The 24,138-nt window shown below is 38.5% G+C and overlaps 1 protein-coding gene across 3 annotated transcripts in view; it reads left to right on the plus strand.

The window, feature by feature from the left end:
* npas1 (neuronal PAS domain protein 1) overlaps nt 1-17,049 on the plus strand; it is a 52,307-nt gene extending 35,258 nt beyond the window's left edge. For all 3 annotated transcript variants that reach the window (XM_082181165.1, XM_082181164.1, XM_082181166.1), the window contains 7 exons: nt 6,335-6,509; nt 8,213-8,325; nt 9,598-9,794; nt 10,477-10,583; nt 11,132-11,279; nt 12,660-12,772; nt 12,864-17,049. In XM_082181165.1, coding sequence (XP_082037291.1) covers nt 6,335-6,509; nt 8,213-8,325; nt 9,598-9,794; nt 10,477-10,583; nt 11,132-11,279; nt 12,660-12,772; nt 12,864-13,831 — 1,821 coding nt within the window. In that variant the 3' untranslated portion in view covers nt 13,832-17,049. The remainder of the gene's footprint in view (nt 1-6,334; nt 6,510-8,212; nt 8,326-9,597; nt 9,795-10,476; nt 10,584-11,131; nt 11,280-12,659; nt 12,773-12,863) is intronic.
* The last annotated feature ends 7,089 nt before the right edge of the window (nt 17,050-24,138 follow it).

Here is a 24,138-nt window from a genome sequence, read left to right on the forward strand (position 1 = left end):
AGTAGGGTTCCTTAGGCGGATTACGCAGGGTCAGGAACCTTGAAAGTGGGATGATACGCCTGCTTCTAGACTGCTTGCCCTACAGAAGCCAAAGCTTCAGGCCTAGATGGAGGTCTAGGAGCTTAGCCTCTCGTCTCCTCTCCACGGCCAGAGCCACAGCATCTGGGAAATATGTAGGGGCGTATGGGGTGGGAAATTGATCCCAGGCTGATTAGTATGCAGACCCATCACCTTGCCTCCTCCCCATCTCTTCCTCCTCCTCGTCCTCTTCTCTTGCTCCTCTCCCATCAGTCAGAAGCAGACTGAGAGAGTGTTGTGGACAACTGCCCGGACGCCTCATACATATTAAATCCCAGCTATTATTTATATCATGTCTTTCTCTTGCTCTCTCCCGCTCTCTCTCTCTCTCTCTCTCTCTCTCCCTCTCTTCTTAACCCTCTTCTTAACACTTACCAACAGCCTTTTCTCACTTCTTCTATTTCTCATTCCTCTTTCAACATCTCTCTGGTTCTTTGAAGAGCCTTTCTACTGATGTCTGATTTTCAAACAAATTGTTCTTTTGGGTTCTTGTTATGGTTGTTAGGATGTTCATTTTATATAGGTAATTATGAAATGATTAAATAAAAGGATCTATATAAAAAATAAATACACACACACACACACATATATATTTTTTAAATAATTTTCACAAGTTTTATGGCCCCCAGAATATTTTGTTGTATGAATATCAAAATATGCAATATATAATACAGAGCCTCTTCTTTTTAACAACACCAAAAAAATTCTGTCAATGGCGGGGAAGCGTTGTCTCATAAATGATGGAAATTTCCGTCAATGGTGGGGCAAAAGTTAATAATTAGAATTATATGCATCTATATAGGTCAGTGTTGCCAAGTCTGCAGTTTTCTCATGGGCTTCCTTTTAAACTCTTGCCACTGGTTGATTTTTGGGCTATTTTTGATGGGCCATTGTGACTAGTTTTCTTGCGCAGATGTGGCAACCCTGGTCATTTTACAGTGTGTGTGTGTATATATATATATATATATATATATATATATATATATATATATAGTTTTATATAATTAGTTTATTAATTAAATTAATAAAAAGACAAAAAGACCCTGAGATATGTTTGGTAATACGTTGATTTCACGCAGCCGTTATTTTGAAATCGAAAGCGAGGCTCCGGTGGGAAGAAAACCGGAAGTGTCGCCTTTAATCACAGGAGAGTCGTGAATGCGATGGCGTATTGTTGTGTTTAATGATGTTGTGTCAATTCTACAAATGTACATACATTTCTTTCATACTTTAGACTATATACAGTGAAATTCATTTATAAATAAAATATTTTTTTATATATATAATTCAGAATGTAAAAAAAGAAGCAGGAATGAAATATATACATATACTATATTGAATATTAACATCCAATAGTGTAAATCGCGGCAGGAGTTTCAAGTTGGTAATCCAAGGCGTTGTTGTTTATCTTTACTTCCGGGGTTCTTCCCACCGGAGCCTCACTTTCGGTTTCAAAATGGCGGCTGCGTGAAATCAGCGTATTGTACCTGAATGAATTGAAAATTAATTTGCTACATTTCAGATTAATATATTAGTTTTCATAAAAATTTTAATTAACAGTAACTTAAACACTTTGCAGTTTGAATGATGTCCTGTATAAACAAAATGACGGAGTATGTTTTTATGTTTCCACTGTTCGATCGCGCCCGCGCCTCACACACACACAAACACACACACACGCACACAAATATAAATAAACACTTTGCGACTTTTCGATCGCGCCCACGCCTCTCTCTCTCTCTCTCTCTCTCTCTCTCTCACAGCATTGCAATCTTTACATCGCAGCCTGCTTCAGAGCTAAGGCGGGGCTACAGATTAGGTGTCCCTAAAGAACCCGCGTATATAACAGTAGTTTCGCATTACATTAATTAATTTGCACGCTAGTTTTATTTATTTTTATACCGTGTATTCTCCATGTAAATGTATGCACCGAACCGTAACGCCCGTACCATTTCGGTTCAATACGAATACATGTACCGTTCCACCTAGGGGTGGGCGATATGGCAAAAATATCATATCACGATTTTTTTCAGGAAAATCACGATTAACGATTTTATCACGATTCTTTTTATGTTGGTTTATGTTACTATTTTGTGACTTAGCATTACAGCCAATCTAATGTCCATATTTTAAAAACAAAGCCTTAGGTAACAAAATAAAAAAATAAAAAAATGGCAGACAGGGGCGAAGATAAATATATTTGTCATTATTTTCTTTGTTATTAAATATTAAGATCAAAGATACACATTACACATACACAACTTAATATACAAATTAAATAGGCTAAACAGTGCTTTATGTTTTCAGCTACAGTAGGTGTATTTAACAGTAGCATTGAAGAAAGTAATTAAATGAACAAATATGAAAATAAAACAAAACAAACGTCACTGTGTAAATTATACATTGATACTTATTAAAGCTACTATTACAGTTATCAGTCAAGAGCAGTGAGTGATTTTCTCTTTGCATTTTGTTGTTTTATTCAAATTATCATAAATTCAAATTATCATAATTTACTCTCTCAAGTTGTTTTAAACTCGAATAAGTTTCTTTCTTCTGTTGAAAATAAAAGTTACTTGGAAGAATGTGGGTAACCAAACAGTTGATATACCCCAGTGACTACCATAGTATATTTTTCTCCTATGGAAGTCAATGGGGACCAGCTATACTGTTTTGATAGCCACATTCTTCAAAATATTAATATTAGAAACTATTAGAAGGAAATTAAAACAGGTTTGGAACAACATTAGAGTGCGTAAATGATGAGATAATTTTTATTTTTGGGTGAACTATCCCTTTAAGGACAAGCGGCAGCGTGTTTACTATTGCTACTGTCTCTTTAAGAGCTGCACGCGACGCGTCTAATATACATACACGCATTTGACAAGCAGATTTTCTCTCAATTTTCTCAAGTTTGCTTTCACTTTAGACATAACCGACTTTGTTTATGTAAACCTTGTGTGTATTTAACAGTATAAGCACAATAAGACTCGAAAGATAACTTAGTCCAGTATCAAGGCGCTGGTAGACAGGCTTTTAGTGCATGTGAGCTTCACATGTACGCGCTGAGAAACGCACACGTTAGAACAGCGCATCAGCACGCGAATTAAATGTTTAACCGACAAGGCATTAAAGCACATGCAAATTGTGAACTTTTGTGAACTGCAGTCCCGTTCCGCTGCGTTAACATTTTATGTGAATATACGTCGCGTTGTTCAGTATGTTGGGACAGAGGCGCCAGAACAGATATAATGCACGATTCTACGATATTTCTTCAAAAGCAGATCGTGGAGACATTTTAATTGTCCACGATCAAAAATCGTCATATCGCACACCCCTAGTTCCACCCCTAAAATACAGTATTTGTGTATATATATATTTCTGTGTTGAACCATGAGCACGACGATAAACACAGTTAAGCTTAAAAGTCACATGCATTCTTGTCCATTTCACTGCATCTAGCTGATTTTGAATGCAAGAACGGTGAACGGCCCCTGACACGCTACTACAGGCCACCACACAGGCAACAGCACAGAATAAGCAAGGAGCCGTTCACACAGGACGTGTTTTTGTTTTCAAAAACAGCAAGATGGAGAGCAACAAAATGGAATATAATGCAGGTGTCTTGAGATTTACTTTTTAAAGTTTCACTGTTTTGACATGACATAACCTCTTAAAATGCAATGAAATGGATACCATGGGCCATTTGAAATAAATGAAAATTAAAAGATACATTTTGAAATAAACAAATTTCAGTTAGATGGACAATGTTTTTTATATAAAATAAAAAAAAATATATATGAAGTAATATTGCAGGTTAAATTAAAGAGAATTTCAGGACATATTATTACAGAGTTGACTCAAATGAAACAGTGTTTTTGAAACTGGTTCCTTGAAACTAATTGTCCAAATAAATAGATTCATTGCAGTAAATAAGACTTGCCAATGCTATTCTAGTCCCCCTATAATCTATAGTGCATGCTTTTTCCACAGTTACATTCATTCTCCAGTGGATCCTTTTAATTGAGATTTCCCAAAAGCTCCCTCATGCACCTTTGGTGTCTACTTGCTTCCAAAAATCTGAGATCCCATCAGCGCCACTCCAACAAGCTAAACATCCCTCTCCAAGGCACTGTGGATCAGATTAAGTTCTCCAAGCCAGACCACCTGTCTGCTGGATTTACCTCCACCTTTACCTCTCAATTAGCCGACACAGGCTTAAAACCCCAGACTCTTCTCAATTCATCCCTCAACTGATCCCCAATTACACAGCCCCGCTTTTCATCCACCGTCTCCTTTCTGCTCTTCCCTCTGTTTGCATGCAACCTGCCTTGCACACACACATTAGTGTCCTTGACGGCCAGCGGAAAATCCTTTAAAATCCCTCCGTAAATGGATCTAATCCCATAATAAATGGCTGTGTCCCACAGACAAGGGTGTGAGGGAGAAACCGGCCTTTTATCAGGCAACTGTAGAATGAAATCTGACCCCCACAGATTACTTTTTTTTATAGATCCAGGAGTCGCAGAAATGCAAATTACACAATTTTTAACCCTTACTGGTTAAGTAAGGTGTTATGGGAATATATATAAAAATTTAATTTAAGCCTCTTATCATGTGTTCTTCTGGATCTTCTGGATCCAGTCTTGTATGCCTTTTTCTTTTGTGCTACACAAAAGGATCGGTTTTGCAGAATGTCCAGGCTGCTCTTTTTTCAAACAAAGAAAGGTCATTCCCCTCTTTAAAAGTAACATAGTAGTCCATATGATCATTCCTGTAGTCTTCTAAAGCCATAAATATAAAATAAATGCGCGAAATAATACGAAAATACAAAATGCATTTAAATAAATAAATAAATTCTGTCACTGCTGTCAAATCTCCTTCATGCTTGCAATAAAAAAAAATCACACTATGTTGTATTGGACAGTGGTTCATAACTAGGGGACCTCAGCAATCTTCCAAAGCGTGCCTTCAAGATAACTTCATTTAAAAAAAATGTTTAAATGTAATTTATTCTACCTGCTGCTTTTTACAAATTGTATAAGAAACTCAAAACAGTTAAGTTTCATAAAACTTAACACACCATCCATGTATAGATTTAACAGTGTTATAGAAATTAAATGATATAGTGATTCAAATCCATTTTCTTCTTTCTGTGGAACACAAAAGAAATGTACAAGCTGCTCTTTACCATGCAAACAAAAGTGGAAATGGGAACCAAGATGGTCCAAAAAGTCTAAAGGGACAAAAGAAGCATTGAAATAAGTTAAAGCAAATACAAATCAAGATATTTCTTATTTTATAGTAGATTTTATAAGTAGATTCCTACTTTCTTGAAAAACCTGGATATATGACGTTGCCTAATTTTAAAAGTGTGATTTTTAGACCTGGAGAAGTCATGTGAATTAATACAATCTTAAAAATCTATAGGCAATCTATTATGGATACACATTTTTCGAGTTAAGCCAAACTCTTAAGTATTTTAGCATGTAGAAATTGACTATAAATATATATTTTAAATCCTCATCCTTAGATCTTATCCATTAAATCATGAACAACTGGAAGAGGCATGCAAATTCGTTGGTTAAAAAGAGTGGGAAGCTTAAAATGAAAAATTCTTCTGTAAATTAAATTGACAGAAACTAGGAATGTTGGGCCCCTGAATATTGTAGTGAACAATGGGGGGCCTTGGAGTCAAAAAGATATTGACCATCTTGGTCCCCTTTCCACTTTTGTTTGTATGGTAAAGAGCAGCTTGGACATGCTTTTGTGTTCCACGGGAGGAGGAAAACTGATTTGAATGACATGAGGGTGAATAAATGATGACGGAACGTGATTTGTAGGTTTTTTCTTTTGTTCATTTTTATAACATTTTTAAGTCTATTCATGGTTGGTGATTTAAGATTTATGAAGCCAGCCTGTTTTGAGTTTCTTATACGTTTTGTAAAATGCAGCAGGTAAACTATTAATTCGAGGTCATGGTACACTGTAATTAATGTTTTATGTGTAGCGTTGCTTTTATCTCTCTCTGATGTTTGCTTCCCCAGTGTAAGGGTTTAGGAATATGTGTGTGCTTGTGTATACTTGCGCATTACATATGTAGGAATAGCTATAGACGATCTTGTTTATTTATTTTTTCAAGGTCTCTCATTGGTTGTTAGCCAATATGTTGTGATCTATGTCATGTTTCTTAAATTAATGTTACTCTGTATTGATCTGTGTGCATGTGTATGTATGTGTGTATCTGCCTGCTCAGGTGGAGTTGACTGGCAGTAGCGTGTTCGATTACATCCACCCTGCGGATCATGTCGAGATGGCAGAGCGTCTTGGCATTAGGCCACACCTCAGAGCCGAGGCAGGCTGTCAAACGTCCCATGAGAGTGCTTCAAGCTCCGCCTCCGCATCCTCACTGGCTGGCACTCCAGAACCAGGTAACGCTCCTTTAGAGGTCTAGCTTTATTTACCTTACATTTTTCCTCAATTGTTTGGTACTTATGGCGCGCAGCAGTAACTTTTTGTCGTCAATAACATACATACATTTTAACACATCACCCACATACACTATTCAGTGTTGGCACACCAAAACCCATCAGATCTTGTGCTGATCCTGGGTAGAAGACCAGCTGTTCTGCAGCAAAGTGCTGTTTCTCATTGTCAAGAGGGTATTTGCATAGAAGGCTTAAAGCTTTGCAGCAAAAAACACTTGTTTAATTCTAAGGGTCAGAGAGAGGGTGGAAAAGGACCGTGAAAAACAAAAATATCACTGCTTTGGGTGCTAAAAACCTTGACAAACAAAAAATTATTCTTTAGTTCTTTCCTGCATATTTCTCAACATTGGTTGTTCTGAGCTTCACCAACCCGAACTCACGAAAAACATAACTCTTTATGTTTTGGCAAATTCATATAAATTTATAAGAATTGAGTTATTTGGAAATTAAAAAGATTTAGTTTTTAAGTAGAAAAAATAAAAAATAAAAATAATCATGAAGGTCCACCCCTAACCTTAAAGGGTTAGTTCACCCAAAAATGATGTTATTAATTTATCACCCTCATGTCGTTCCAAACCTGTTAGACTTTCATTCATCTTCAGAACACAAATGAAGATATTTTTAATGAAATCTGAGAGATTTCTGTCCCTCCATTGACAGCTACGCAACTTCCACTTTGACGCTTCAAAAAGTTCATAAAGAGATCGTAAAACTAATCCATATGAATTGAGTGGTTTAGCTTCTTTCTGAAGAGAATCGATTGCTTTATATGATGAACAGATTTAAATTAGGATTTTATTCACACATAAATATTCATCAACTCTCACATCAGTTGTAGTAAACGGAAGCATGTTTGCTTGATGTGCGAGAACCAATGAGGTTCATTCTCGTGTTACGCAGCACGTTTGAGCTTCAGCAAGAACCAATGAGGTTCATTCTCGTGTTACGCAGCACGTTTGAGCTTCAGCAAGAACCAATGAGGTTCATTCTCGTGTTACGCAGCACGTTTGAGCTTCAGCAAGAACCAATGAGGTTCATTCTCGTGTTACGCAGCACGTTTGAGCTTCAGCAAGAACCAATGAGGTTCATTCTCGTGTTACGCAGCACGTTTGAGCTTCAGCAAGAACCAATGAGGTTTGTTCTCGTGCGTCAAGCATGTTCGGTTGAGCTTCTCTTCATGTTTGCTGATCAATGTTATATGTGAAAAAAAAGACTAAATTAAACCTGTTCATCTTATAAAGTGATCGAGTCACGAAAAAAATTTGGACAAACCACTCAATTCATATGGATTAGTTTTACGATCTATGAACTTTTTGAAGCGTCAAAATGTTAGTTGCGTAGCTGTCAATGGAGGTACAGAAAGCTCTCAAACTTCATTAAAAAGATCTTCATTTGTGTTCTGAAAGTCTTACAGGTTTGGAATGACATGAGGGTTGAGCACATGATGACAATTTTCATTTTTGGGTGAACTAACACTTTAACCCTCACTGGAGCGTAAGCAGATCGTACAAATAAGTAAACGATTTTGGATTTGCCATGAGTGTGTGCTGGCTGTCCAGCTGTTAACTTTTGTTGTCATATCAGATCTGTGGACTGTGAAATATTGTTCAAAGGTTCATCTTTGTGTTGTGTGTTTTCCCCTGTAGCTCCATCCAGCCCCTGTTCTCCAGTCAGAGAGTTTTCAGAACGGGGCTTCTTCATCCGGATGAAATCCACCCTCACCAAGCGTGGCCTCCATGTTAAATCCTCAGGCTATAAAGTGAGTCTTTCATGTGGAACTTGTTACATGTGTGAGGATTGTAAAATGTACAACAAAAGTAAGGATTTTCTGTTCACACCAAGATCAATGTTTCGTGTAATCTTAATTTGAATAAACGACTGTTAATGCATCTGTTCAGAACGGTGTGAACATTCGCATCCCATCAAAGCGAGAGGATTTTTTTTTACAAAGAGGCGTTCTAATATTGCCATCGCACTCTGAAACTGGAAAAACTGGACAACCAATAAGATTTGCGCTTTTGGTCACATGCCCAGAACTGCTGCTGTTGCATAAAACTATGGCTGTCTGAAATCGCCCCTTATTCCCCTCATTCATTATTCCCTACATTTCTCCACTAAAATAGACTACTTGATGGAGTGAATGAAAACGAGTGAGTGAATTCGGACACTGAATGCCGGAAGGGCTACCGCTTTTGCATAGTTTGAGCTTGCTGTTTACTAATCATTTGAAACTTAGCAAACTGGCAGCTCCAGTAGTAATTAAAAGATTTATCTTGAACTCTGTCATGGTAACTAACTATGTATAAAACTTAATTAAACAATTTAATAATAAATAAAAAAGGAATTTGATGCATGGATGATTCAGCTGCGGCGCCATCTTTTGGTAAGATTCATTCGCTGCACGACTCTCACAGTGCATTATGGGTATTTTCTAGCCGTTGAGTGTACATCGGTTGTACACTCGTTATTGCGGTGCATTGTTGGATTAAATGAGGGCACTTGATAACGTTCACTATGGTTCCGAACACCACTACAAATGGCTGTCCCTTCAAATAATGCCCTATTTAAGTTTATTGGGGGCAATTTCGGGGACAGCCTATGACTTGGTCTCTTTACTTTTGTACCATATTTTTCATAAATAAAGTCACACCGGGTCAAAATTGCATTGTTAAAAGAAAAAAAGTACAGATAAGTCACAATGGTGTTTAAGTCACATTTTATTATTACATCCATGTAAAATCCTGGTAAATAAAAGTGTTTACAAACATTATAAAATGTAAGTTCCCCTTACCCCATATATCATTAAATATAAAATATTAAGTATAAAAACTTGCCATTCATTATAAACAACAAATATTATAAACACCAAGCCTAAACAAATTTAAAGCGAAATTGAATGTGAGGAGAGATTAAAACTGAAGCCCACAAGGGCTTCAACACTGTTTGACTAGAATATTAGCATTTAATAATTTTTATGAGTGTTTGAATGATTTCATAAACTGAACTGCTCATTTAATTCCGGTGAATTCAGGTGATTCATGTGACAGGTCGGATTCGGTGTCGGCCAGCCCTGGTGCCAGGCTCCCCCCGCCCCTTGCATCGGCCAATGGGATTGGTTGCTCTGGCGCACACGCTTCCGCCCTCCACGCTGAATGAGGTGCGCATGGAAAGTAACATGTTTGTCTTCCGCGTCAACATGGACCTGCAGATCAGCTACTGCGAGAACAGGTAACCTCCCAGCATGCCTTTCAGTCTCAATTACATCATCTCTAGCTAGTAGCTACCTTTGCCAGAGTGTTTGCCCTTAATTATTGTAAATAATAATGTGTACCATATTTGATTGCATTAACACTGTGTCCCAAGCCTGTGGAATATAATTGCACTACATGGCCGAAAGTATGTTTGAAAATTCAAATTTATGTGCACTCAAAATTCAACTTTTTCAGTGTCTGTGAAGCAAACTGACATTTAATAAAGTAAACGATAGCACTTTATTTTACAGTCCTGTTCCGCATGTACATACTATGTACTTATTATAGTAATTGCAATAACTGGGTAATAACTAGGTACTAACCCTGAACCTAACCTGAACCCATGTAGTTACTCTTATATTACCCAGTACTTTGGAGTAAGTACACGTGCTGTAAAATAAGGTGCAACCAAGTAAACATTTAATAAATCTGCCATAATAAATGGAAGTAAGAGTTGTAGAGAGTCACTCTTAAGGCCAGTTAACATTGACAGCCACTGTTGGACAGCCAGCCATTGTTTTCGCTGATTGGACATGTTGAATCGTCACTTGTCGGGTCGTGGAATGTCTGAGAAGTGACGTACTGTATTGAGGTATTGTCGGTGTCTGTCGGTGAAGTGTGAATTGGCCTTTATATGTGTCCTTGTGTGGGTTTTGTAGGATTTCAGAGTATATGGACCTGAGCCCAGCTGAGGTGGTTGGCCAAACCTGCTACAACTTTATCCATGCAGAAGACCTGGACACCATCAGGCAGAGCCATGAAGACTGTAAGTCTGTCAGGATTTGTGCTAGCTTTTTTTCAACTCCCAATCAAGCAAATATTTATATTTGCAATCCTGGGTTTGATCTTGATAAACTAAAATAGCTTATTACACAGCTCTCTCAAATTTCTTTTCTTTTTTATTTCTTTTATTATAATTTGTAAGTACGCATTTAATGTCATGAACTTGATCACGCTTTTTGGGTTTTATCTTGTCATTTTGACCAACAAACTGTTATCCTTTACCTGTAATGTACTGTAGGACAGATAAGGAAATATGAAGATCTTTTGTGATGGTGGCAGCATAAAATGAATGGAAAAAGAAAATAATGTTAGTTTGAACAGGTCAGCATTCAAAGAACAGTTGTATATGTTTGGGCAATTTTAAGAGCCAGAAGCTGCTAATTACATTTTGACAACATCGCCCCCTAGCCAAATAAACAAATTGTGTAACTCTTTTCCACTTCCAGGTTTAAGAAATGTATTGTGGTTTTCAGATATTCAAACCTAATTTTTAATCTGACTCCTTCAGTAATTATTTTCCTTCTCTCTTAGTGCTGCGGAAAGGGCAGGTTGTGACTAGGTATTATCGGTGGCTACAGAAGAGAGGAGGGTATCTGTGGATTCAGTCCTGTGCCACCGTGTCCATTAACCACAAAGCGCCCCACGAGCGTAACGTCATCTGGGTCAACTATGTGCTCAGGTCAGCTTCCTAGTGACCTTATGTGTTTGTGTTTTTGAGTGTTGCGCTACAGTATAAAAAATATGTTAATGTGATGTGAGTTTCCACAGTGGCACTTGTAAACGCTCTTCCTCTCCATCTGTCTGCAGTAATCTTCATCACACAAGTGCACACACGTTCAAAGAAGTCAGACAAAAACAAGAAAAAAATTGGCTGAATTTCAGTGATAATTGGACTGGTGATATATAATTACACCAAATGGATGTCAAAATTTTCTGGCTGAATGGTGTTTTAGTTAATTAGCTTTGTAATTACGATAGCTAATTAACTTCTATAGCACCCTGCTGGAGTCATGTTCATGTTCAGAAGGGTTTTTCTGGTGTGTTTGTGTGTGTGTGTGTGTGTGTGTGTGTGTGTGTGTGTGTGTGTGTGTGTGTGTGTGTGTGTGTGTGTGTGTGTGTGTGTGTGTTGAAAGCGTTATCACAAGTGAGTACCTCTCATTCCACGCTGTTATTCTCTGTGAGAAGGAAACTCTATTATAGCTATGTTCAAAAATCTTCCCAACCGTCATGAAACCTGTGACTGATCTGGAACTTTCTACATAGTGAGCAAAGGTCATTTATTGGCACAAAACCAAGTTCTCATGCACAGCACGAGACTCGGTTATGTTTACAATGTATCCCAAAAGATTTTTCCATAAGCATATGTTGCTAAGCCAACAATGATTTAAGTATAAAATACATAACACACACATTTTTGGTCAAATGCAACTATTTTATATTTATCTGTCTGCCATCTTGGATATTTTTTTCACTGATTTTGTTGCAAAACATTTTCGGATTCCCTTCTCAATATCACTGCCCATATTTATAGAGCACAATTAAAAACAACAGTTGACCAATTGTGCTGTATGATGATTTCAAAAAAGGAAGACAAATGCTGGACCTTACATAAACTACACCAAGATGAGGAAAAACAACAACATATAAACGTACTGTGTAACAGGTTGATACATGAGATTCTGTCTTTTTGACAAACAAGTCATTTTAAAGTTGGAGGAAAAAAATGAAATGTATGCATGCATGGGTGAATCATTGACAATAAGATCATGTCATGCCTACTTTAATGCTGTTGCCTATCTGTTGGAAAAGCCTTTGTGTTGGGAGTGTCTATATGATGCCTTAAAGCACTGCCTAGGTAAGCAGCTAACCTACATTTTGGAACAGGCACTATATGATGTATCAGTACCTCATATAGTGCAACCTCCTGTTGTGTGATTCAGCCATACTAAATGATTGGAGAATCACTGTTAACCTGTGGCACAGGGTTTAGCATTTAGACTGTCAAATGTGTAAAGCTCCCTAAGGTAAACTGCTTGCACTCTTTTATCTGTATTTTCAGTCGAACAGAGCTGGCAGACATGCCTCTGGACTTATCACAACTCCCAGAAAGCCTGAGGGCAGAGCGGCTTCAAGCAAGCTCCTCCCCACGTGACACCTCTCCAAAGGCACAAGGTATGCTCGTAGCCCCACACACAATTATCTATCCAAACACTGGTAATAAGCTACTCAACAGCCCGAATCAGCAGACTTATCTTTTCTCCAGGCTCCACGACGACACAGCCATTGAAAGGCAGGTCCGAGACTGACCACAAAGGGAAGGAACCCTTTTCGCACACTGCTGCCAGCCAATCAGAGAGCACCAGGAAGAGATCGCACCAGTCTGACCCTGAAAGTGGTCCTCCCGAGGCGAGGAGGCGGATTGAAGTGTTTCGTCAGAGAGAAGACAGCCCATGTACCTCCTCGGACCAAGCCAGCGACAGCGAGGTGGAAGAGGACGATGAGAGAGTGAGCGAGTGGGACCACAACCCCACCAGCAAACGGGTGAAGAGCGAAGAGGGGGCATTGAAACAAGGCAATGGGGCCAACGGAGCAGGTAAGATCCACAACGGCCGCGCTGTGATCCAGCACCTTAAGAGCGTGGTGACCAGTTCTGGGTCGAATATTAAGACTGAACAAGAAGTGATAGGCACAACTCTAGGTGCAGGTTCTGGGAGGCGCTGGAGCCAACCTCAGCACAGCAGTGTAGGAACCAATGGCAGCAGTCCACCTTCCCAACCTCCAAACTCCACCCCAACAGAAGCTCCACCCAAGGGTCTGTTCAACCCCCCGTCCCCGACTCTGTCTCCACCCATCTTAGCCTCGTCCATGCCAAGAGATGAACGGTCCATCCACGGAGGGCGCGCTCCAGACTTCGAGCTCCTGCAGAGACTGACTGCGAGTGGGGCTGCGGGACGTGTGCTCTTTCACCCGCTGGCGCTTGGCCCACAGGGGCCTCAGAGTCTCTACGCTCCCAGCACCATCCGCTACGCCCCACCTGAGATGCCTACAGCTCACTCTGACGGGCACCACTCGGACCATGTGGTCAAAACTCCCGCTTTCTTTCCCCACCTGCAAAGGATCGCGTCTCTGCCTCCTTTTAGCGGCTTTTCTCCAGCCGAACCCACCTTTCCTCCAACTCTGCCCTTCTGTATGAACGGACTGAGGGGGGCGGCAGGGACAGACGAGGATTGAGGGAGTAAGACAGAAACAAATATCTAAAGGAGAGGCGGAAGTGATTGTAAAGGACGGCACAACATTGAGAGAGGAACTACAGAAGAACTTGAGGTTTGCCAAACAGTCTTCCCAGAATCCTCTCCGGACTTTCCTGTTATTTTGTTAGTGTGTCTTCCTCTCTCTGGACAAGCAGTCAAAGCCATACTGAACATATGAAGGACATCATGCAACTTACACAGAGGGGCCATCGTTGAGGCCCGAACCATTGGGAATATACAGGACCGTCATTGGGTAGGAGGCTCTTTGATGAGGAGCGCGTTGCGTGTACTACTAACCCTCTTGGCCCCCAGGACATGGGCCCACCTATATTTTTTTTTCCAAGTCCCAATGAATTTAAGAAACCACACAGGAATATGCAAGTATGGACAAAAGTAGCATGGCAGCAATTCCCAAATAAGACATTCCTAAGGAAACAATACATAAGAAAGCACAGTCCACAGGTCCTTGACTGACAGAGGGATCGCAGTGAAAATAAAGATTAGAACTTTTGAACAGTGTAGAATTTTCATTTTTGTAAAAAAAAAAAGAATTGTCTTTAAACATCTGAAAAAAAGAATCACTTGAAAAATGATAGATTCAAGGTCATAGCCATATATAGACAACACCGAGTTGAAAGACTTCATACGTACAAAGGCCCCAAAAGATTTTTTTTTTCTTTTTTTCCCACAAGTCATGAGCAAATATCATGGCCTAATCTTCCTATAATAAATTTGGGGGCTTTTGGGGGGGTTGTGGGTGGGGTGGGTGTGGTTAAGTGTGTCTATTTGTCATGTATCATGTCCAAGCACTTATAGTATATTGTTGCATACACGTAGCACTTCATCCATGGCCAGACATTCTAGTTCTAAAACCACAGGAATTACGTTTACAGCTTTTGTGGTAGAAATGTGGGGAAGATTCTGGGAACCCAAGTGTGTAGAACATTGCCTGTTATATAAAGGTGTAATGAAAAAATTAAATGCTCATTGGAAGAATATCATGAACCCTATTAATCCCAAGTCACATTTCACTCGAAAATCCAAAGTAAGAAATTATATTTTGCTTGACTTATGATTTTGTGACATTATTTTAATATGAATTAAGCATATTCTCTCCAAATTCTCATTACTGTAGTGCAAAAAAGTATACTTTTTTTTTTACTGTAATACAGTTAAAATTAGTATTACAGTAATGATAATTTAATGAAATCACCAATGAGAATAATGGGAATTACAAAAAAAATTATATTAAAACACCCATTTGCATTACACATTGAAAATTTGACCCAGTTTTCATTCCCCTGGGTCATTTTGACTCCAAACTCATTTTAATTTTGTTAAAAAAATTGTTCATTGGAGGGATCCAAGACCTTAGGACCTTTGTCGCACTTGAACCACGAATGCACACAATTTTTTTTTTATTGATTCGAGGAGTTTGTGGTTGTAATAATAAAAAAAAAAGAGTAACAAATCCTTCCCTCGCAGGTCAATTCAAAGCCCTTAGGAATGAATGGAATGCGAGGAATGCTCCAGTATACATAGAAAAACCTAAAAAATGCTCAAAATACTACAAATGCTAAAACTTTCCCAAAAAATGATGTAATAATGTCTACATGTGTATTTGAAAGCATTCTGAAGAGATAAACTTAAAATCTGACTTTAGGACCCAGCGGAATAGCTCATTTGGTCCATATAGTGCTATAAGGCCATCTAGTGGCAAGAGTCATGAAATATCATGTTATATATCTTTTTTCCCACAATAGGTCAGCAAAGACACCAAAATTGACCCAATGAAAATTTTGAGCTGATTTGAGTTTATGGAAGTTTTTTTTAGTTGAAAGAATGCGAAGAATGTGCTTAAATATATTATTTATTTGATAAAACGTAATTTAAAGGTACATAAAATAAAAATTCTCCCCCCAAAAATGCATAAAACAATAGAAAAAAAATCTAATAAAAAAAAAAGTATAATTTTAGGGCTTCAGGTCATTTTGACCCGCGAGGGAAGTATTTGTTACAGAATGCACGGAGAGGACAATACCGCAAGGAACATGTTCCTAAAAATAGGCTTTGTAATAAAACCTGAAATATGCTAATTTTCTACATGCAAAATATAATTTCATTTTTTGTCTTTTGAGTTTGGGATTAAATGTGACCTGGACATTGTAGGATTTTCCCCTCTATGTAAAGCTGAGGCACAGGAGCTCTGTTCCCAAATCTAGTGAGGTGCCTAGTATTGCAATGCATCTTATGGGCTCCTGCTGTTCCATAGACAGTAAAACTGAGATACCTAATTTTGACCAGATTCTAAGATAGCATCTCATTTCATTGTGGATCCCAGAATACATTGCAGCAATATTTGTTCATACAATATATTCTGTATGTATTCTTTGTACCCATTAAAGTACTGTTAGCAACATGCAAACATCAAATTACTGGAATCAATGGTGAGGCAGTTCACTAGATTATGGAACAGAGTCAGGGTGCCAAACAACAAGGTATATGTACTTTACAGGCATAATTATTATAATATCCTAATAAAAAAATGGAATTAAACCAATTTAGTACTTTATAAACCCATAATATGCCTGTTTAATTCTACAAAAATGTGACTAAAGATCCAGAGCTAGCTTTCTTAGATATAGGTACCTTTCACAAGGATGGACGGATTACATAAATTTCAGTTCCTTTCAGAGTGCAGTCACTAAAATAGTTTTATGAAGAAAAATATGGATGTTGTAAGTGGACCACAAAAACAATATCAAGTTCCAACTCATGAAACCACACCGAAGATAACTGGATGTGGTTTGAGCCGTAACTAATTACAAGAGGGCAGATACAAGCTTCACCATGTGAACATTTTTCTTGGTTTTTCGATTTCTTGTGTATGCGGGTTTCTCTGCCCATGCAGTATTTCCAGATATGAACGTTTTCAGTAGCATTAAATGATATGAGATGGTTTTTATTTGTATTTGTGATTGTGTATGAATGTGTAAATAGTTGAGAGCGAGAATCAGTCGTGAAACATCAGCACATGAGTTGGTGTTTCTTTAACCTTTGCCATCACTGTGACTCTTAACTTCTTTATGATCAGATGTTTGTGAAAATACAGCGCCATGAGCTTTGAATGAAAATGATACACTGTAAAAAATGATTATTATGATAATCCAAACCACAATAATAAACTCTATTCCAATAATGGAGCATTTCTTTGTGCCATGTCATTTTGTTCTCTGCATATTCAAACTCGACCCGTCAAGATGCATCAAGTTTGATGTCAATGTCACCAAATGCCAGTGGTTCATGAATAAAGAAATTAAAAGGGGTTTGGGACGACATGAGGGTGAAATTATGTGAAGTAAAATTATGTTATTATTTACTGATGTTCCAAACCTCAGTTTTCGTTACACAAAAGGATCATTTTTGACACATTTGTACTTGTTGCTCACAATTTGGAAAATATGGATGAATATCCATATTCTGGTCACTCTTTTTACAATGAATGGGGACTAAGACATCCAAGCTTCAAAAAAGCACCACAAAGGTCATAAAGTGTTCCATACAGTAGACCAGTTTTGTGAACCAGATCAAACAATTAATTAAAATAAGATATGACTCAAGAATCATTTGTTCACAACTCATACATCACTATTTTTGCACCACGGAGGAGGATTTTAAGAGTTTTGGAGAACAACCACAACTTAAATTTCACTCTGATTCTCACACAAACCAATCATATAACTTCAGAAGACTGGGAGTATAGTACTTTAGTCATGGACCACTTTCATGGTACTTTTACATTCTTTTTGAAGCTTTGAAAGTCCTTATTCACTGTAAATAAATGAAAAAGTTCTACTAGCTTACTGAACAAAATGTAAGCTTTTGTGTTTCAAAAAAAGAAAGTATGTACAGGTTTAGAACGACCTAAAATTATGCCAGAATTCTTTTCTAAGAAAGAAATCCCTTTTTTAAAGGGATACTCCACTTTAAAATGAAAATTCATCATATACTCACCCTCATGTTGTTTCAAACCTGTATGAATTTCTTTCTTCTGCTGAACAGAAAGGAAGATATTTAGAAGAATGTCAGTAACCAGACAGTTTATGGTACCATTGACTTCCATAGTAAAAAAAAAAAAAAAAATACTATGGAAGTCAATGGTACCAGAAACTGTCTGGTTACTGACATTTTTCTAAATATCTTCCTTTCTGTTCAGCAGAAGAAAGAAATTCATACAGGTTTGAAACAACATGAGGGTGAGTATATGATGACAGAATTTTCATTTTAAAGTGGAGTATCCCTTTAAGGGCGTGTTCCCACTTTGCATGTTTGGTTCAATTAAAACAAACTCTGGTGTGATTACTCTGTTTGTGCAGTTCATGTGAATAAGTGTGAATGCTGAAATCTGAGCCTTGGTCCACTTCCAAACGAACTCTGCTGCGGTTGAACTGAAATATGAATACAACAGACTAAATGTAACCTCTCCAGTTCTACTCAGTGCGTTTCCCAAAAGCATTCTTAGCCAACTATGGTCGCAAGTTCCATGGATCTCCGTTGGTAACGACGGAACTTGCGACCATAGCTGCTTTTGGGAAACGCACACCAGAGAGGGATTCGAACCGGAGTTTCCGGCATGGGAAGCGGGCGCACTAACAAGGACGCTAAAGACTGCAGTGTCAGTCACTAGTGCGCCTCTCAAGGCCAGCGGAGTGAGGTTTATCCGCACAGCTCTCACTAACTGGCCTCCAGTACACTCACCCCCCTAAACCTCACTCCCATCCGGGTCACGGCACCAATGTATAGTGATGGGCGCTTTTTAAACACTTCTCCATGAAGCTTCGAAATGTACCAAACTGCCAAAGTCACGAGATTTCAGTAAACGAGGCTTTGTTGTAATAACTGGTTCGAAACATTTCGAAATTTCAGTGGTTCACCCGCTGGGGGAACCCGCATGCGGATTCACTGAGATCGCCCCCCAGTGGCGAACCATTGAAACACTATGGTTTTTACATGATCTCTGATCAGTTTTATACATTTGTTCATTTTAATGAGACATTTGGATAATTAAAAGGAATAATAGTAGTTGATAGTCTCTTACTGGTCAATTTAGCTAAACAAACAAAACAAACCCTGAAAATTTATACAAGAACACATATTATATAGACACTTATATTTAATGATAGAAGATGATTAGTTAATTGCATTTGATAAATTATATTTTTAATCAAACATTTGCAATTAGTTGGTAAAAGCTGTTTTTATGCATATTTGGTCTGAATTTTTGTTGCATTTACACTGTTTTTACCAGGAGGCGTCACCAGCATTGTGGTGTTTGGAACGCTTCGAAACAGTGAATCATTTTGCGAAGCAATTGGTTTAATTGACTTTGAAAAGCTTTACCGTTTCTCCCATCACTACCAATGTAACCCCTCTGGTTCTTCTTGCACCGCTCCGAGCGGGATTCGAACCATGGGAATCTACGCCATGGGAGGCGAGCCCACTTACAAGGACGCTAAAGGCCGCAGCCTCTAGCATCAGTTGCTAACGCACCTGTTGAGATCAGGGGAGTGAGGTTTACCTCCACAGCTCTTACAGTGGCCAACGTTACACTCACCCCCCTAAACCTCACTCCCATCCGGGTCACGGCACCAATATAACCCCTCCGGTTCTACTCGCCCCACTCCGAGCAGGAACCGGTGTCTCCGGCATGGGAGGCGGGCGCACTATCAAGGACACTAAAGACCGCAGTCTGTATGCGTTAGACGCAGTGTGAACACACCCTAAGAATATCATGAAAAATACAATGGCAAAAAAAGTACACCAGTTGCATGCTTGGAAATGTTCAAATATTTGAAGTCTCTGTCTTGAATGACGTGAAGGGGGTTGCTTTTGGATTTGAAAAGTGAACATTCAAAAGGGATTAACAATCGGCTATTATCTTGTGTAAATTTTGTAATCCACACCGGTCCGTGTTAACAAGTTCAAAAGAAGAGGAAAAGAAAGGAAAGATGAAAGAACATGGATTGGATTGATGTGATAAGCTGCTTTAACAACAGCTCCCTCTGGGAGCACATGTAAGCTACCCAACTCTGTCAACTCTTCCGCTCCGCTCACAATAAAGCCTTTTGATTGGCGTTCATCATAATCCGTGTACAGATTCATAACTCTGGCTCCGTGTCTTTGAAGCGGAGTCGGTGAGCGGCCCGCTGTCAGAGTAATAGGCCGGAGGGTCGAGACAAAGGCAGACGCTGTGATTGAAACGTGGAGCGTGCTGGTGTTAGCGATGGTGTTGTGTTGTTTCAAGAAACCCCAGGGAGGGGCTCTGACATTGAAGACGGGTTAAAACCTGTTTTACATTCAAGTGGCAGGCCTCAGTTCATTAGTGTGAGGATCATTCCCTCTTGACGACTAAAGGAATTGCATACTAAAGAAGCTGAGTTGTTGGGAAGAAAGGCGAATGGCCGGGCCGTGTGCGTGCGCATACGATAACTCGACTGTGACTCGAAGTTTCTCCTCTAAAATATCCTCCACGGCCATCTCTTAAGAGCAGACTGACATATAAACAGGAATTAGTTCTCTTTTATGGGTCATTTTGGCTATAAATAGGGGGAACGTTGCGGTTTTCAGTGATCTTGTGTTGCAAATGGACATATTACGACAATAAGAAATGAAATTGGGTTTAATGCACCGGTTCCACATGATGGAGATGCAGCTCTGTGCGATTATGAACTCAGTTCGTGTAGCGCAGGTGTGTGAAGTCTGGCTTGTGGGGATGTGTTTGGGCGCTGTGCCCTTTAGCCGTGTGGCGGCCCCTGTAGATGCCCTGAATGTGAAGCAGAGCTGCGTGCGCTGAGGGAGAGACAGACAGACCGCGGGCCAACTGCACTGAAACACGCACGGAATCAGTAACTAACGAACTGCACCAAAACACCAGAGAACGAGGACGAGTTGGAGAATAGGCAAGGAAAGCAAGGACAACATCAGACATATTTCATTTGTTCTTGAGTCCTCAATGTTGGGGAGTAAATCACTAAATGCAGTGACACAACAAGTGTCACTGCATTTATTAGTAGTCTTATAGTAGCTCAGCAGTTTTCTAAACAGCTTTTTGATTAAAGTAAGCATGAAACTGAAGTTGTTATAGTGTTTTCTTCTATATTGTGACGTATATGTGATTGAAATGGCTTCTTAAATTAGATAAACGTAGGATGGGACTTGTCCATGGGGAACTGATTCGATGTTTGCGGTTTGCTATTGGTCAATCTCATGTGAGTGACAGGTTGCCCCGCCCTCTCGCCAGTAAACACATCATCAGAGAAGAGATGTCACTGCAAGAGGGAGGGGAATAATTAAAATACGTTTTATAGAAATATATCTATCTTTTTATCGATTGATCTATCTATCTATCTATCTATCTATCTATCTATCTATCTATCTAAAAGTTTTGGGACATGCCTTTACATGCACATTAACTTTAATGACATCCCATTCCTGATCCGTAGGGTTTAATATGGAGTTGGCCCACCCTTTGCAGTTATAACAGCTTCAACTCTTCTGGGAAAGCTTTGCACAAGGTTTAGGAGTGTGTTTATGGGAATTTTTTGACCCATGTATTTGACCAAGGAATTTCTTGAAGCGCATTTGTGAGGTCAGGCACTGATGTTGGACAAGCAAAATCTAATGAGTGATTGCATTACACAAATAAGCAAAGAGCAAAGAGTACATACACTTTTTCAAAAATGTAGTCAAGTAGAGAGTAAAAGTTGATAATATTTTGGATACACAGTAAAACTGCAAAGTAGCCAAAAAGATACTTAAGTAGATACTTAAGTACTGTAACTAATTACATTTACTGAAATTTATGTTTTCGTTTTGCTGGAAATTGTCATTTACCTACAGTAACAATTTCTTTAAAATAGTAGCATGGACTGTAAACTACTGGTTTCGATTGGAAAGCTAAAGCTTCTGCAACACTGTCAGCTTGTTAACCTCTAAAGGCCACTAACATGACATTTCCACCTTGTGCAGCGCTGAATTCACGCCACCTTAAGCATCAAACCTGTCCTTCTCAGAAATTGCAGGAGACAAATGTGCTTGCATAGTCCCCGTTTATGTACATATTCATAGACTAATTATGTACTGTAAATAGCACTGAAGGTCATGCATAAACAAATAGTCTGTAACCAGTGATAAACACTCCCAATCAACATACAATGAATGTCATTGGTTTTTAAGGTGTACATTTATAGAATGTTCTGCATTTCACATTAACATAAATATACATAAAAAAATAAATAAAAAAAAACACGAGTGAAAAACAGCAGAAATGCTCGACAGAGGTGGAATTATGAACATCAGCCAATCAGGCTTCAGGTTCAAAAGCCACATAGCAAAGACAATAATCTGCCTACTACTAAAAACTCAACAAAACGAAAACCTAAATGTGTTCCGAAAATTACAAAACACGAGCATGCATCAATTTATATGCCGACAGATAAGTGCCATAATCTCTCTGAGGACTCATTCAAGGTCTTTGATAATAACAACAGCCACTGTGACAAGAAATCAACAACAACAAAAAAAAAACTTTTTGGATGACAATAATTAAAATATATAATCAAATAACTGCGCCTCCCTTTGAAGATGTACAAACAGAAGTGGAACGACTAATGAAAGAAGCAGCGCACATGTTTCCGAGTCCCCGGCGCCATTAACAAACCGCACACGCGTTCAGATCAACACGTCTGTCTGTTTACCGTGAATCCCTTCCTCCAGAGACGCCACCTGCCCTTGATATCTCACACAACCTCCACTCACGTTTTGTTTTTAACTTTTTACCGTTTAACAACTTTTTGTCATTACAATTTCACAGCTGTAATAATTAACCCCTAACGTGATGGAAGTCTATGGGGCAAAACGCTCAATACAATAAACATTAGGCTAAACACACAGTAGCCTACAAAAAAAAAGGTCCATGCCTTACATTTTTAAATAGGCTACAATCAAATTGTCTGTATAAGTCATTTCAAACTTAAATTACATCTAACTGACTCAAAAAATAGAAAATTGCTTAACTTATTTTAGTTAAAATAGGCTAATGTAATGTTGTCATGACTTATGGATCATGATTTTTTTTTTTAGGCCTACTGTTTGAAAAGAATAACCACAAAAATTAAACATTATACTGTAGGGTGACCATATTCCAGGACATGTCCGGCCGGGATTTCGAGATCACCCAAAATATCCGGGATTCGGCTTTTGCTTTCTCGTCGCCATTCTTTTTGTTTACATGCACACCTTTTGATTCAGTAGGACTGAATTAATTCCGATTGGTGAATCTAAATGTAGTGTTTACATGAACGCTAAACAAGTGATCGGTTGATGTGCGTTCTAGCATTGCTAAGAAAATTCCTGTGTTTTCATCTCGATCGGGATCTGTGTGAAGCAGAATGCATGACCTGCAAAGCTGGCACGTACGTGTCAGTGTCAAATAATGTAATAATGTAAACATAATGAATGGTGACTGTAGAAAGCAAAAGCCGAATCCCGGGCATTTTGGGCAATCTCGAAATCCTGGCCAGATATGTCCTGGTTAAACAGGACGTATGGTCACCCTTTCTGCATATCAAATAATTTACTAACATTATCTGTGCAATATGGAATATATAATCTCCTGTCAAAATCATGTGGACATTTTTGGTCATGACGAGTTAGAATGGCATATAATAAATTCAATATGTGATTATTCAATAAGCAATTAAGCGATTCTGTGTAGAAAATTTATATTTACGTTTAATGTGATTGTATTTCAAAATTGTGTATTTTAGTGTTTATATTAGTGACGTGTCTTGCCCCACTAGAGCTGTTAATGTTGTCTACAACTATTAATAGTCTTTTTTTTTTCTTTTTTCTTTTTGGTAATTGAAATAAAGCTGAAATAAAATAAAATAGAAATATTGGTAACACTTTACAATAAGGTCTCATTTGTTAACATTATAGCATTAACTAACCTGAACTAACAATGAGCAATACATTTTTGCAGTATTTAACCTTTGTTAATATTACATTACTGTTCATGTTAGTTCACAATACATTAATGTTAAGAGATACAATAATCTTTGTTTTTAAAAAATTTATTAGTAAATTTTGAGATTTAGGGTACGTTTACACGACAACAATGTGTTAAAAATGAAAATGTTTTTTTCATTTTTCATGTACAGACAACGTTGTCAAAACGATCCCGTTCACACGGATCCGCGAAAACAACTAAAAACGCTGTATTCTGCT

This window comes from Leuciscus leuciscus (assembly GCF_965113295.1).
Source record: "Leuciscus leuciscus genome assembly, chromosome: 9".
Lineage (NCBI taxonomy): Eukaryota > Metazoa > Chordata > Actinopteri > Cypriniformes > Leuciscidae > Leuciscus > Leuciscus leuciscus.